Source organism: Erinaceus europaeus, chromosome 21 (assembly GCF_950295315.1).
Source record: "Erinaceus europaeus chromosome 21, mEriEur2.1, whole genome shotgun sequence".
Lineage (NCBI taxonomy): Eukaryota > Metazoa > Chordata > Mammalia > Eulipotyphla > Erinaceidae > Erinaceus > Erinaceus europaeus.
Genome location: NC_080182.1, coordinates 43,920,646 through 43,933,022, shown reverse-complemented (window position 1 = coordinate 43,933,022; position 12,377 = coordinate 43,920,646). Strand labels below are relative to the sequence as shown.

Below are 12,377 nucleotides of genomic sequence, written 5' to 3'. Positions count from 1 at the left end.
GGCTGAAGCGTGCCGGCACCGGGGTCTACACCACCGGCAGCCTGCGGGCTGAAGCGTGCCGGCACCGGGGTCTACACTACCCGCAGCCTGCGGGCTGAAGCGTGCTGAGCACCCAGGGTCTACACCACCCACAGCCTGCGGGCTGAAGCGTGCCGGCACCGGGGTCTACACCACCCGCAGCCTGCGGGCTGAAGCGTGCCAGCACCGGGGTCTACACCACGGGCAGCAGCACACTGAGAGCATGGTGAGCACACAGAAATGCCACTGCCAACGGTCGCCCCACCCACCCTAGGTGGGAGTCTGGGTTTCTGCGCACAGGGCTTCTCCTCGCCCAGGAGAGCTCAGGCTGCGCAAGACCAAGCGTCACCGCGACCGGCCGGGCCACCGAGGGAGGAGGCTCACCTGCAGTTAGGCGGAGGGTCCAGGGTGATGTCCGCCAGCTCCTTCTGGATCCTGCAGCAGAGGGAGGGGAGAGAAGCAAAGGAAGCGTGAGAATCACCATAGCTGGCCCTCGCCCAGCAGAGTTGTGAGCAGGAAGACCCGCCCTCCCCTGTTCTGGGTTCTGGGTTTGAACCCGCCCTCCCAGTTTCTCTCCTGTGTCCTGCTGCTTCCCTCCCTGCCACGCAGGAGCCCTGCCACCCAGGGGTGGGAGGCCGGCAGTGCCTGAGGACTGCCCCACTGGTCAGTGGGCACTGTGGAGGGCACCCAGACCCAGCCAAGCCTGAGAGGCCCCATAGAGGAAGCCAACAAGGCCACAGCCCAGGTCCCGCAGGGGTGGGCAGAAGGTGGGGGTGGGCAGAAGGCAAGGGTAGGGAGAAGCCCTGTGCTCAGCCTGCTCCAGACCTGCCTTTCCCTGAAGTCCTGCCCCTTCCCTTGGGCCGCCCCCTCGTCTCTAGTCTCCCTGGGCCGCAGTTGCACCCCACCCCAGGAGTTCAGTCTCCCTGGGCCGCAGGTGCCCCCTACTCCAGGAGTTGTCTCCCTGGGCCGCAGGTCACCCCCCACCCCAGGAGTTCAGTCTGTGCACAGACCCTCGAGTTCACAAAGAGCTCCCCCTCAGTCCCGCCTCCTGGCCAAAGCCACAGCACACCAAACCTGGCCTTTATCTCCGCCTACCTAGGGCTCTGAGCATGGGTGAACACACCAAAGTTGTGGGCCTCCAAGCCTTTTCCACCTTCTATTTTTACAACCATCTTTGCTCTATCATATAAAGTCCCAAATGGCTAAGTGACAACTTAAAAATTACCTAGAGACAGCATAATTGTAGGGGGAAAAAATGGCCACACACACCCCAATCTGAATCACAATGTAAGCTTTTTTGTTCCCAAAGGTTTCCTGAGGATGGAAGATGCAGGCTGGGTGCAATGGGGGAATAGGTTTTAGAAAGCACTGTTGTTTTTCCACAAAACAAAGTAAAATAAAAACAAAGTGAGTAAAATAAAATTAAGAGCACTGGGTCAAGTTCTTTAACCCTCCCCACTGGAGAACACTACCTGTTCCCTCAAATCTGGCCAACTTTAGAAAGGAGTTTACTCACATCTCTAAAGACATCCACTAACCTGTGCTAAATTCTGTACCTACCAATAATTGTTTATTTTCTGAGACATCCGCATTCCTGCCATCAGGCTCACTGTATCTCAATCTAAAAGTTTGGAACTTCTTTGCAACCTAACCTCTACTACAAATTATTCTCTGAATAGACAGGCTTTTTCTTCTAATGTACCTGAAAATATTAATACCAAACAGCTTTATCCTCTTCATCTCCATAAAAATATTTGCACTTTTCCAGAAGATGGATCTGCAACACACACACACACACACACACACACACACTCACACACACTCGTTCCAGAGTAATTTCTGTCCAGACCACTCACTCTCAATGGGGGCTTTCCTCGACCTGTGGTCTAGAAACCACTTTCCAATATGCTGTTAAGTAATTTTTATCTGCTAATACAGGCTTTTCCATTCTATCAATGTCCTATATATAAACTTCTTCCAGTTCTATGAACAACAGTTACTTTGCAAATCAATACACTTGACAGACTTCAATGGGGTTCCACCAATCTTGTCCTTATTCTATCCCAGATACACCCTCCTCATTCCTACCCTACTATTAACTGTACTGTAACACTAGCGGCCTCCTTTTCTGCACAACAGTCTAAAACCAATGTTAATTTTATAGGTAAAATCACTACATGTGGCTTCCCTCTTTTTTTTTTTTTTTTTTTTTTTTAAATATGGAACGCTTCACGAATTTGCATGTCATCCTTGCGCAGGGGCCATGCTAATCTTCTCTGTATCGTTCCAATTTTAGTATATGTGCTGCCGAAGCAAGCACCTCTTTTTTTTTTAATATCTATGTTTCCCGGACATTTAAAAAAAAAAAAGTCATAACTTCCTTAATAAGTGAACAAATTGTGCCTAAGGGAAAAAAAATATATCCACTTCTCTATAATTTACTGACATACAATCAACTATATCTGGCAACTGTGCAATATATTAACATATAACAAGTCTTCAGTAAAATATAAAATTCTAAGGACCTAAAGCAAATACTGTCTTAGGTCAGGGAAGATAAGGAAGTTCCCAAGCAAGGAAGACAGGATAGGAGACAGGTCTTCAAGAACCAGCACAGGGGCTAATCAATGAGAGCCAGCTGGGGCTCCAGAAATTAAAGTTATGGTGAAAGTCAAATGAGAATATCCCTGCCAAAGCACCTTGTCACTTAACTCTAGACCTCCATGACCTTTAAAATAAAGATAGTCACTTCATCAACCTGTCTATGCTCAGGTCACGAAAGCATTTTACCAACTTTTCAAGTTTCAGGTCAGAGAGAATGACAGAACCAATCAGCAAACTCCAACTTCCTGGCTCTCTAGACTCAGTGGAGAGATCTAAAGTTTTGTGTCCCCCGAAGACCTTTCTCTCTAAACTACCATTCGGATTCTTCACTATCTTTCCAGTTCACCATCTTAAAGCTGTCTTGAAAACAACTGTCTTCAAGAAAACACAGGACATGAAATACTAAGAGGAATCAAGGCGGGGAGACAGAACCATGGCCTAAATTCAACTTGGGGGGAAAAGAAGTAACATCTCTACAACATAAGAGAGCAAACAGGGAAGCACACAAGTGACCATGCATAAGGACGCAGGTTCAAGCCTCTGCCTCCTTGTAGAGTGGAAGCCTCACAATGCAATAGATGAATGCTGCATGTGTCCTCTCTGAGGTTTGGGATGTGTCACAGTGAATAAAACAAAGGCCTCTCAGGCACGAGGCCCCAAGTTCAACTAGCATTTCACATACCAGAGTGATGCTCTGGTTCCCTTTCTCCTCCCACCCTTGCACCAACAAATTTCATTAAGGAAAGTGCACCTGGCGAAGTGTACAGCGAAACCATGGACAATGACCCAAGTTCAAGCCCCCAAGCCACCAGTCCCCACCCTGCAGGGGAAGCTCCAGGCATAGTGAAGGAAGCAGTGTTGGGTCTATCTCATCCTTCCCTCTCAACTTCTCTGGCCTTATCAAAACTACTATTTTGGGGGTCGGGCAGTGGCGCAAAGTGCAAGGACCAGCCTAAGGATCCCGGCTTGAGCGCCCCCCTCCCCACCTGCAGGGGAGTCGCTTCACAGGCGGTGAAGCAGGTCTGCAGGTGTCTATCTTTCTCCCTCTCTGTCTTCCCCTCCTCTCTCCATTTCTCTCTGTCCTATCCAACAACGAACATCATCAACAATAGCAATAATAATAACCAAAACAAGGCTACAACAACAAGGGCAACAAAAGGGGGAAAAATGGCCTCCAGGAGCGGTGGATTCATGGTGCAGGCACCGAGCCCAGCAATAACCCTGGAGGGAAAAAAAAAAAAAAAAACTAATATTTTTAAAATCTTATTTCAGTGGTCCGGGAGGTGACGGCAGTGATAAGGCTTTGGACTCTCAAGCACGAGGTCCTGAGTCCAATCCCCGGCAGCACATGTGCCAGAGTGATGTCTGGTTCTTTCTCTCTCCTCCTATCTTTCTCATGAATAAATAAAATCTTTAAAGAAAAACCTTATTTTAAAAAAGAAAATAAGAAAAAAGGAGCCCTGCTAAAATTTTGTCATGCAGTTCTTAACAACAACCAAAAAAGAAAATCCCCAAACAACCCAGAATGATCATTTCACATCATATTCATTCACTTGCCTCAAATTAGGAAAACAACCTCTTCAAAGTACATCAGAAAGTCTCCATCTGTTAGATTTTTTTTACCCCAAAGCCATTAACTCTTTTTTTCTTAAGCAATTTGTGGGGAAAACAGATCATGTGTGCAACAGGTGAAGAAGTACAAGGGTAACAGAATTCATCTTGAAATTCAAAGTTGTCTGGCATTAGCAATTAAATGGGATGATAGTCTTGGCGAAGAGTCACAGATTAGTGCTTTAATACAACAAGCGATTTGAAACTAAGATTTGGGGATCGCTAATAAAAAGGAGAATTCTTAGAAACTTCAAAAACTGGGAATGGTCAGCCAAAACAGCTGCATGCGGACAACGATTATAAAAGCGAGAACTGAAGAAGCAAGAGGGCAAAATAACTGGGGCGTCCAAGGTCCTTGATTTTCCGTAAACCGTAAGGAGCATTTCTGCTCCTCACAGGGGAGGCAGGTCAAAGCCTACGGGGAAATAAAGCCAGTTCGGTACCTCTTGGCGCTGGTGGAGAGGAGCTTGGAGTTTTTACTCATGCTGACTTTACTCTCCTTCTTCTTGGGGGCGTTTGTTTCCTTCTCGGTTTGCTGGTTGGAGGACGAAGATGAGGAGGAGCTGGTGCTGGCCCTCGAATCGTCATCCGACATAGCGAACCCCCCTCCCCACACCGCAAACAGCCCCTGCAGAGGGAGGGAAACAAGACGAAAACAAAACAAAACGACAACCGTGAGCCATGCAGCGGGTGTCAATAAAGCTACGGATGCTGGGGGGGGGGGGGGGGGCTGGCCAGGGGTGCACCGGGCGGGCGCCCACCGCCCCACACGCCTTCAAGTCCGCAGGCCCCTCCTGGCTTTTGCAGCCCGACGAGGGGTCTCTCGGGGTTCCGACCGACCGGGGGAGCCGCGTTGCAGGCGGCCGGGCACGGAGGGAGCGGGGAGCGGGGAGCGGGGAGCGGGGAGCGGGGAGCGGGGAGCGGGGAGCCGGGAGCGGGGAGCCGGGAGCCGGGAGCCGCGGGGCGGGGAGCCGGGAGCCGCGGGGCGGGGAGCCGGGAGCCGCGGGGCGGAGGGCCGGGCCGGGCCGGGCCGGGCGGGGCGGGGCAGGGGCGGCGGGGCAGGTCCCGGGGCGGCTGCTGTCGGCCTCTCGGGGGTCGCAGGGCCGGGGGCCGGAGCGGGCCGCGGGGAGCGCAGAGAGGACTCCGGCCGGGCCGGGAAGAGGGAGGCGGGAGGCGGGAGGCGGGAGGAAGCCGAAGCGGGGCAGGAGGCGGGCGCGGAGCTGGGCGGGGGCGGGCGCGGCGGGTGGGGGCGGGGGCGACGGAGCCCGAGGCCCCCGGAACCGCGGCGCGGCGCCCCTCCCGGCCGGCCAGCCTGCGGGCGGCCCCGGAGCCGGGGGGCGGGGGTCCCGCGCTCTCGCCCGCCCGCCCGTCACCCGGGGGGCGCGGGGTCGGCCTCCATGGCGCAGGAATAACAATGAGCCGCCGGCCCCCTCCCCTTCCTCCCTCCCCTCCCCTCCCCCGCGCCAGGCCCCGCGGCGGCCAGTGGGGGCTCCCGGGGCCGCGCTGACAGTTCGAGCCACAAAGCCCCCCGCCCCGACGCGGGCGCCCCGCACCCACGCGGCCCGGGGTCGTCGCCCATCCCCCGCACCCCGCACCCCCGGCCCGGCCCCCGCCCGCCCGCCAGCTCGGCGCCCGCGGCCCGCGGTGCGGGGAGGCGGCGGGAGTCCCGGGGGCGGCGGGCGGGGCGGGGGGCGTCCCGGGCGGCGGGGGCGGCGGGCTACCTCTTTGTGTCTGCTGCTCCGGCCGCCGCGGCGGCTGCGGCTGCGGCTGGGCCTGGCCGCTCGTCCCTCGCCGGGAGAGAAGCGGAAGTGCAGCGGCAGCAACTATTAGGCAGGCAATGGCTTCCCCGGCACACGCTCGCTCGCACACTCCTCCTCCTCCTCCCCTCCCCCCGGCCGGTCCCACCCACCCGCCTCCCCTCCCCTCCCCTCCCCTCCCCCCCTGCACACCTCGGGCGGGGGCGCGCGGAGGACACCGGCGCCGGGGCGCCGCGGACCTGCCGGGTGTCGCGTCTCGGGGTGTCCGGGTGTCGGGTCTCGGGGTGTCGGGTCTCCGAGGGTGTCCAGGTCTCGGGCTGTCGGGTCTCCGGGGTGTCGGGGTGTCCGGGTCTCCAGGTCTCGGGGTGTCCGGGTCTCGGGGTGTCGGGTCTCCGGGGTGTCCGGGTCTCCAGGTCTCGGGGTGTCCGGGTATCGGGGTCTCGGGGTGTCGGGTCTCCGGGGTGTCCGGGTCTCCAGGTCTCGGGGTCTCCGGGGTGTCCGGGTCTCGGGGTGTCCGGGTCTCGGGGTGTCGGGTCTCCGGGGTGTCCGGGTCTCCAGGTCTCGGGGTGTCCGGGTATCGGGGTCTCCGGGTCTCGGGGTGTCCGGGGTCTCCGGGGTGTCGGGTCTCGGGGTATCGGGTCTCCGAGGGTGTCCAGGTCTCGGGCTGTCGGGTCTCCGGGTCTCCGGGGGTCTCGGGGTCTCTGGGGGTCTCGGGGTCTCGGAGTTTCCCGGTATCTGGGTTTCCGGGTCTCTGGGTCTGGGGGGGTCTCCGGGGTGTCGGGGTCTCGGGGTGTTCGGGTCTCCTGGGTGTCCGGGCCTCGGGGCGGGAGGGGCGCTCGCCCCGAGGAGGGTCTGGGGAAAGGGGAGGTGCTCGCATGCCGGTGGGAGAAGGGTTGGCGCCGGGTGGCAAGGACTCAGGGCCAGCCTGCAGCTCTTCCTAGACGGGGCGCTTCAGGGGGAGCGTGGAGGGGGTGGGAGAAACCCCCAGCTGGCTTTTCTGGAAGGGTCGACACTGGCTTCCCTCTCTCTCCCTCTCCCCCTCTCTCCCCCTCTCCCTCCCTCTCTCCTCCTCTCTCTCCATCTCTCCCCCATCCCTCCCTCCCTCTCTCCCCCTCTCTCCATCTCCATCTCTCTCTCTCTCTCTCTCTCTCTCTCTCTCACCATTTACCTGCTAGGAGCAGAGGTCAGTTAAGCATGGTTGTGAGAAAGATCCCAAACTAGGAGTTTTTCTATTTTACAAGTTCAATTTTATTTCAATTTTACAACTTTAGAGTCTTACAGCCACTCTTTGTTAAATAAATAGATGAATATGTAAGTAAATAAATGTTTTTTCAAAGTAATATAAAGGGTTTCGTGACAGGTAAAACACCAACTTACAGCAGGAATGAAGCTTATGCTGCTGAATTAAACTAGACTGAATTGTTGATGTCATCTTAGTTTAAATAGAAAGTTTCATAGGGGGAATTTTTAGTGTCACTTTAGATAGAAAGTCTGATTTTTGGAAATTGCATTAAGAGTTCTGGGGACTACTTCCCTTTCTCTCCCTCTAAAAGGTGCTACTTTCATCCTAGATAATTTCTACACATTTTGTAGACCTTCCGCTACATTTCTACTACTTGATTTTATATCATCATTTATCTAAAAAAAAAAAAAAAAAAAAAAAAAAAAAAGAGTTCTGGGGACTCCAGCACCTTCAGCTCCAAGTGAAATGCTATTCAGGCGATCATAATATTTTTAGAATAATCACTCAGTAATTATCACAGAGTAATTCTTCTGAATTGTTCTGTATTTGGCATTTATATCGACATTAATTTTTTCTGAAATTAAGCCATCAAATTAAGAATTCACTTATTTTTCATTTCTGTTGAAGGAAACCAAAGAGAAAAATGCTATTCAAATACAATAAAGCCACATATATGAGGTCTATACCATTAGGTGCAGCCCAGTCAGATCTCCACCAGTCACTCGATCTCAAGATCTCAATCAGAAGTGCCATCCAATTCCATGGCAACAGCGGTGCCAGTTACCACAGGGAAACACAATATATAAAGCTCAGGGCACATATTGTAACCAGGAAAACACATCCCACCCACTTACAGCCACAACCTGAAACTCCAACTTTATCAAGACTCATAAAAGTAATTGCACACACTTCTTGCTCAGTCCTTACCAGGAAGCCTGACAATTCTAGCAGGAATTGTCAAAGAATCAGAGTCCAGAGCTGGGGGAAATGCACAGGTCATCAATTCAGCTTCCAGCCTCCTGCCTCTGGATAGCACTGGCCCTCAAACATTCAAATGCAGAGATTTTGAAAAAAAAAAAAAAAAAATTCCTGTTTGGTCTTAGGAGTCTAGGTTGAGTGTTTAGAAATAATGACATGCCTGGTTGTATACTTTTTGTACATCAAATGGAAATTCCATAAATCCAAGAGAAAAGAATAAGCATTCATGGAATTGAGTTGCAGTGAAGAGAATCACCCAAAGATGAGAGCCCACTATTGGTAGTGCATCCCTCAGCTTCCATGCCTCAGGCACCAGCCATCCAGGTTCAAGGAGGGAGGCTTGCTCCCAAGGTATTAACGTTTTTTTTTTTTCTTTTCTTGTTGCTGGGGCTTCACCACTCCAGAATGGCTTTACAGGGACAAAGACAGAATAAGAGAAGGAAAGATACAGAGAATATAGAGGTCAGAGGTTCAGTCCCCAGCACCAACAGTTAAGCAATGCACTTTGAAGGAAAAGATGAGGGCGGGGTGGGGGGGTAGAGAAGAGATAAAAGGAAAGTATCTAAGGACATTATTAAAATTGAGACTTCCTTTCGTGAAAACTTGGATATATATATATATATATATATATATATATATATATAGAGAGAGAGAGAGAGAGAGAATGTGTTTTTTTCCAGATAGAGGCAGAAAGAAGTCATAGCACCAAAGGGCCCTTCCATATGATGGGGACTAGACTCACACTTGGGTTCTGCATACTTTACAGCAAACTATTTTGCTGGCCTAGGTTTCTGATACTTTTGAAATATGCCTCTATGCTATGAGTAGGAGTGTGTGTGTGTGTGTGTGTGTGTGTGTCACAGCTGGTGGGCGGGGGTAGACAGCATATTGTTAATGCAAAGAGACTCTCATACCTGAGGCTCCCAAGTTCCAGTATCACCATAAGCCAGAGTTGATCAGTGCTGGGGGGGGGGGGGGGGGGAAAGGTTGGCAAAGATCACAGGAAAATAGAAGGTTTCATTTACTGACGTGATGGACAGGGTGAATTTTTTTCTTAAATTTTGGTTTGCATAAATCATATGCTTGGGTATTAATTATAATAATACATTTGTTTTAAAATCTGAACATGGTATTTTGTGTCTTGTTGCTGATGCCTGAGTTGGACTCTGTTAAGGAAGTGCCTTCCCAACGGCCAGACAGAAGGACACTAGTACACTAGTCCTTCTGTAACTCTCCTTAGAGCTTCATGGTTTGGGAATGACCTGCTGAGGGGAATCCAAACCTCAAAATGTTTAAAGAGAATGTTATGCATGTACAAACTATTGTATTTACTGTTGAATTTAAAACATTAATTCCCCAATAAAGAAATTTAAAAAAAAGAATGTAAAACATTAATTCCCCAATAAATTTTAAAAAAAATTAAAAAAAGAAAAAAAATGTTTAGAGAAGAATCCACTGCTCTCCAAAGAGTAATCCTGATGTCAGATTACATTAAATGTAGTTCTCTCACTCAGAAAATGATAAAAATTCATTCGCAACATTCCACCTCTTCTACTGATTAACTTCTACAGGGCCTCACCAGCAAAATTGACCACACTGAGTCTCAGTGTCCACATCAACATGGACAAGAGGGAGGTGGTGTGGTAGCTAGAGCATTGGACCCAAGAGCCTGAGGTCCCTCCTGAGTTTGATTCCTGGCCTCTTTCATGCCAAAGTAAAGCTTTGGTGCTCTCTCATTCTCCTTTCTCTTGCTCATGTTAATACATAAATATATCTTTTAAAAATAGGAGGGGGCAGCATGGGGCCGGATGGTGGTGTGGTGGGTTAAGCCAAAGCTAAGGGACCAGCGTAAGGATCCCAGTTTGAACCTTGGGCTTCCCACCTGCAGGGAGGTAGCTTCACAAGCCTTGAAGCAGGTCTGCAGGTGTCTCTCTCTCCCCTTCTCTGTCTTCCCTCTCTCTCAGTTTATCTCTGCCTTATCCAACAATAACAACAAAATGGAAAAAATGGCCATTAGGAGCAGTGGATTCAGAAGTGCAGGGACTGAGCCACAGTGATAACCCTGGAGGCAAAAAAAAAAAGGGGGGGGCACAGTGTCACAGTGGGTTGAGCATACATGTCACCATACTTAGGGTCCTGGGTTCAAACCCCCCAGTTCCCACCTGTAAGAGGGCATTTCGAAAGTGTGAAATAGTGTTGCTGGTGTCTCCTTTATTTTTTAGTGTTTTTTTTTTTTTTTTAAGATTTTTTAACTTTATTAATGAGAAAGACATGTGGGGAGAGAGAAAGAGAACCAGACATCAGTCTGGTACATGTGCTGCTGGGGATTGAACTCAGGACCTCATGTTTGAAAGTCCAATGCTTTATCCACTGTGCCATCTCCCCAAACACTGCTGGTGTCTTTCTCTCTTCTATTTCCTCCTCCCCTCTCAGTTTCTCTCTGTCCTATCAACTAAAAAAAAGGAAAGAAAAAAGAAGATGTCTGCCTGAAGGGGTGAATTTGTAAGCCCCTGGGCCCCAATGACGACCATGGGCGGGGCAGTGGATGATAATACCTGGAGTTAGCTGGGGAGCTGCTAAAGGAATAACGTGCCTTCATGACAAGGATGCTACGAATTGTTATGCAAAGTAGATTTATTAATAATCCCACTGAGGTCCTGATGTTGTTAGGACAAGGGGTCTGGAATAAGGATCCTGGTTCGAGCCCCCAGTTCCCCACCTGCAAGGGAGTCGCTTCACAGGTGGTGAAGCAGGTCTGCAGGTGTCTGTCTTTCCCCCTCTCTGTCTTCCCCTCCTCTCTCCATTTCTCTCTGTCCTATCCAACAAGGAACGACATCAACAACAATAATAATAACCACAACAAGGCTACAACAACAAGGGCAACAAAAGGGGGAAAAAATGGCCTCCAGGAGCAGTGGATTCACAGTGCAGGTACTGAGCCCCGGCAATAACCCTGGAGGCAAAATAAATAAATAAGTAAATAGAAAAGGTCAAGGAATCATTGAATTTCATTTACTAGAAGGGGCCTCAGGTATCTTGAGTTCAAATTCACATTACAAATGAAGAAATTAAGGCAAAGCCAGTAGGTCTTGTCCAAGGTCATGCAGCTGAATTGGTGGCAAAAGTGTGACTGTCTCATGCTATATTACAGAGCATGGAAGAGCCTCAATTATAGTGGAGGAAGATGTAAGAGAACACTAGGAATGGCTTCAGAACATACTGACAGTTAAGAAGGTTGAAAAGTAAAAAAAAAAAAAAAAAAAAAAAACAGAAGCAAGTTAAGGAAACTGCTAAATTTTATGACATTTACCTAAACCGACTGATGACTGCTATTGAAGTTCCCTACTTCCCATTCTGAGAATAATTCTCATTACTGCTGTATTTCATGCTTACGAAAATATTTTCAGTAGGAACCAAAGGGAATGCCTGGAAGACTCCTCTGTCCCCCCCCCCAACTAGGGTAGTCTATGCAAGGCCCAGCAGATGCATATATATACACCGGATGCTTTGATAAAGAATGCTCAATTTGCATTTAAAAGATTCGCCCAGACACGGAAGCCCAAGTGACCAACCCTGTGGTGTCACTGGGCTTTGAGAAAGTGGGCTTCAGTTTTTCCTCCTTCCTAGTCCTGGGCCTCAGAATGTTCCCATTCTCTTCTTCAAGCCGTCCTTTACCCTAGTCCTGGTCCTCAGAATGTTCCCATTCTCTTTTTCAAGCCGTCCTTTAGAGTATCAAGTTACTTTTTAGCAGCGGCACTTGAAGATCAAGGTGCTGGCTGACCCTCTATGGTGAATGGCAGCTAATCAAAAGAGACCCGGCTAGTTTTTGATCACTCCTGTGTTTCGCCTGTTGCACACACTGGACCTCAAACTTTTAACAAAAGTTAACTATTCCCATTGACCCGTTCCACATCCAAAGATGTGTCAAGCAAGTTAACATTTATTTATTTGTTTATTTATTTATTTATTTATTATTTTATTTTCTTAAAACTGTTCAGCTCTGGCTTGTGGTGGTGCGAGGGATTAAACCTGGGACTTTGGAGCCTCAGGGATGAGAGTCTGTTTGCATAACCATTATGCTATCTACCCTCCGCCCAAGTTAACATTTATTAATAGGGGTTTCTAAACTTATCTTACACCTTGATAGAAAGGTTTTCCTTTTTCTG

The 12,377-nt window shown here is 50.0% G+C and overlaps 1 protein-coding gene and 1 non-coding gene across 2 annotated transcripts; both read right to left on the bottom strand.

Moving 5' to 3' along the window:
• Positions 1-300: 300 nt before the first annotated feature.
• On the bottom strand, positions 301-4,861 carry LOC132535260 (ubiquitin-conjugating enzyme E2 E1-like). The gene is made up of 2 exons (XM_060180239.1): positions 4,677-4,861; positions 301-453 (listed from the first exon to the last, which is right to left on the bottom strand). The coding sequence occupies exons 1-2, from the start codon at positions 4,826-4,828 to the stop codon at positions 399-401; spliced, it is 207 nt and encodes a 68-aa protein (XP_060036222.1). The 5' UTR covers positions 4,829-4,861; the 3' UTR covers positions 301-398.
• Positions 2,232-2,338, bottom strand: LOC132535359 (U6 spliceosomal RNA). Its single transcript, XR_009547142.1, has one exon. It is a non-coding gene; the product is annotated as a U6 spliceosomal RNA (small nuclear RNA).
• Positions 4,862-12,377: the final 7,516 nt, after the last annotated feature.

Excerpts from the sequence above, each read along its gene's own strand:
- LOC132535260 (XM_060180239.1), bottom strand. The coding sequence starts at position 4,828 with ATGTCGGATGACGATTCGAGGGCCAGCACCAGCTCCTCCTCATCTTCG. Across the intron at positions 454-4,676 it reads CTCTCCACCAGCGCCAAGAG|GATCCAGAAGGAGCTGGCGG; the intron begins GTACCGAACTGG and ends CCTCTGCTGCAG.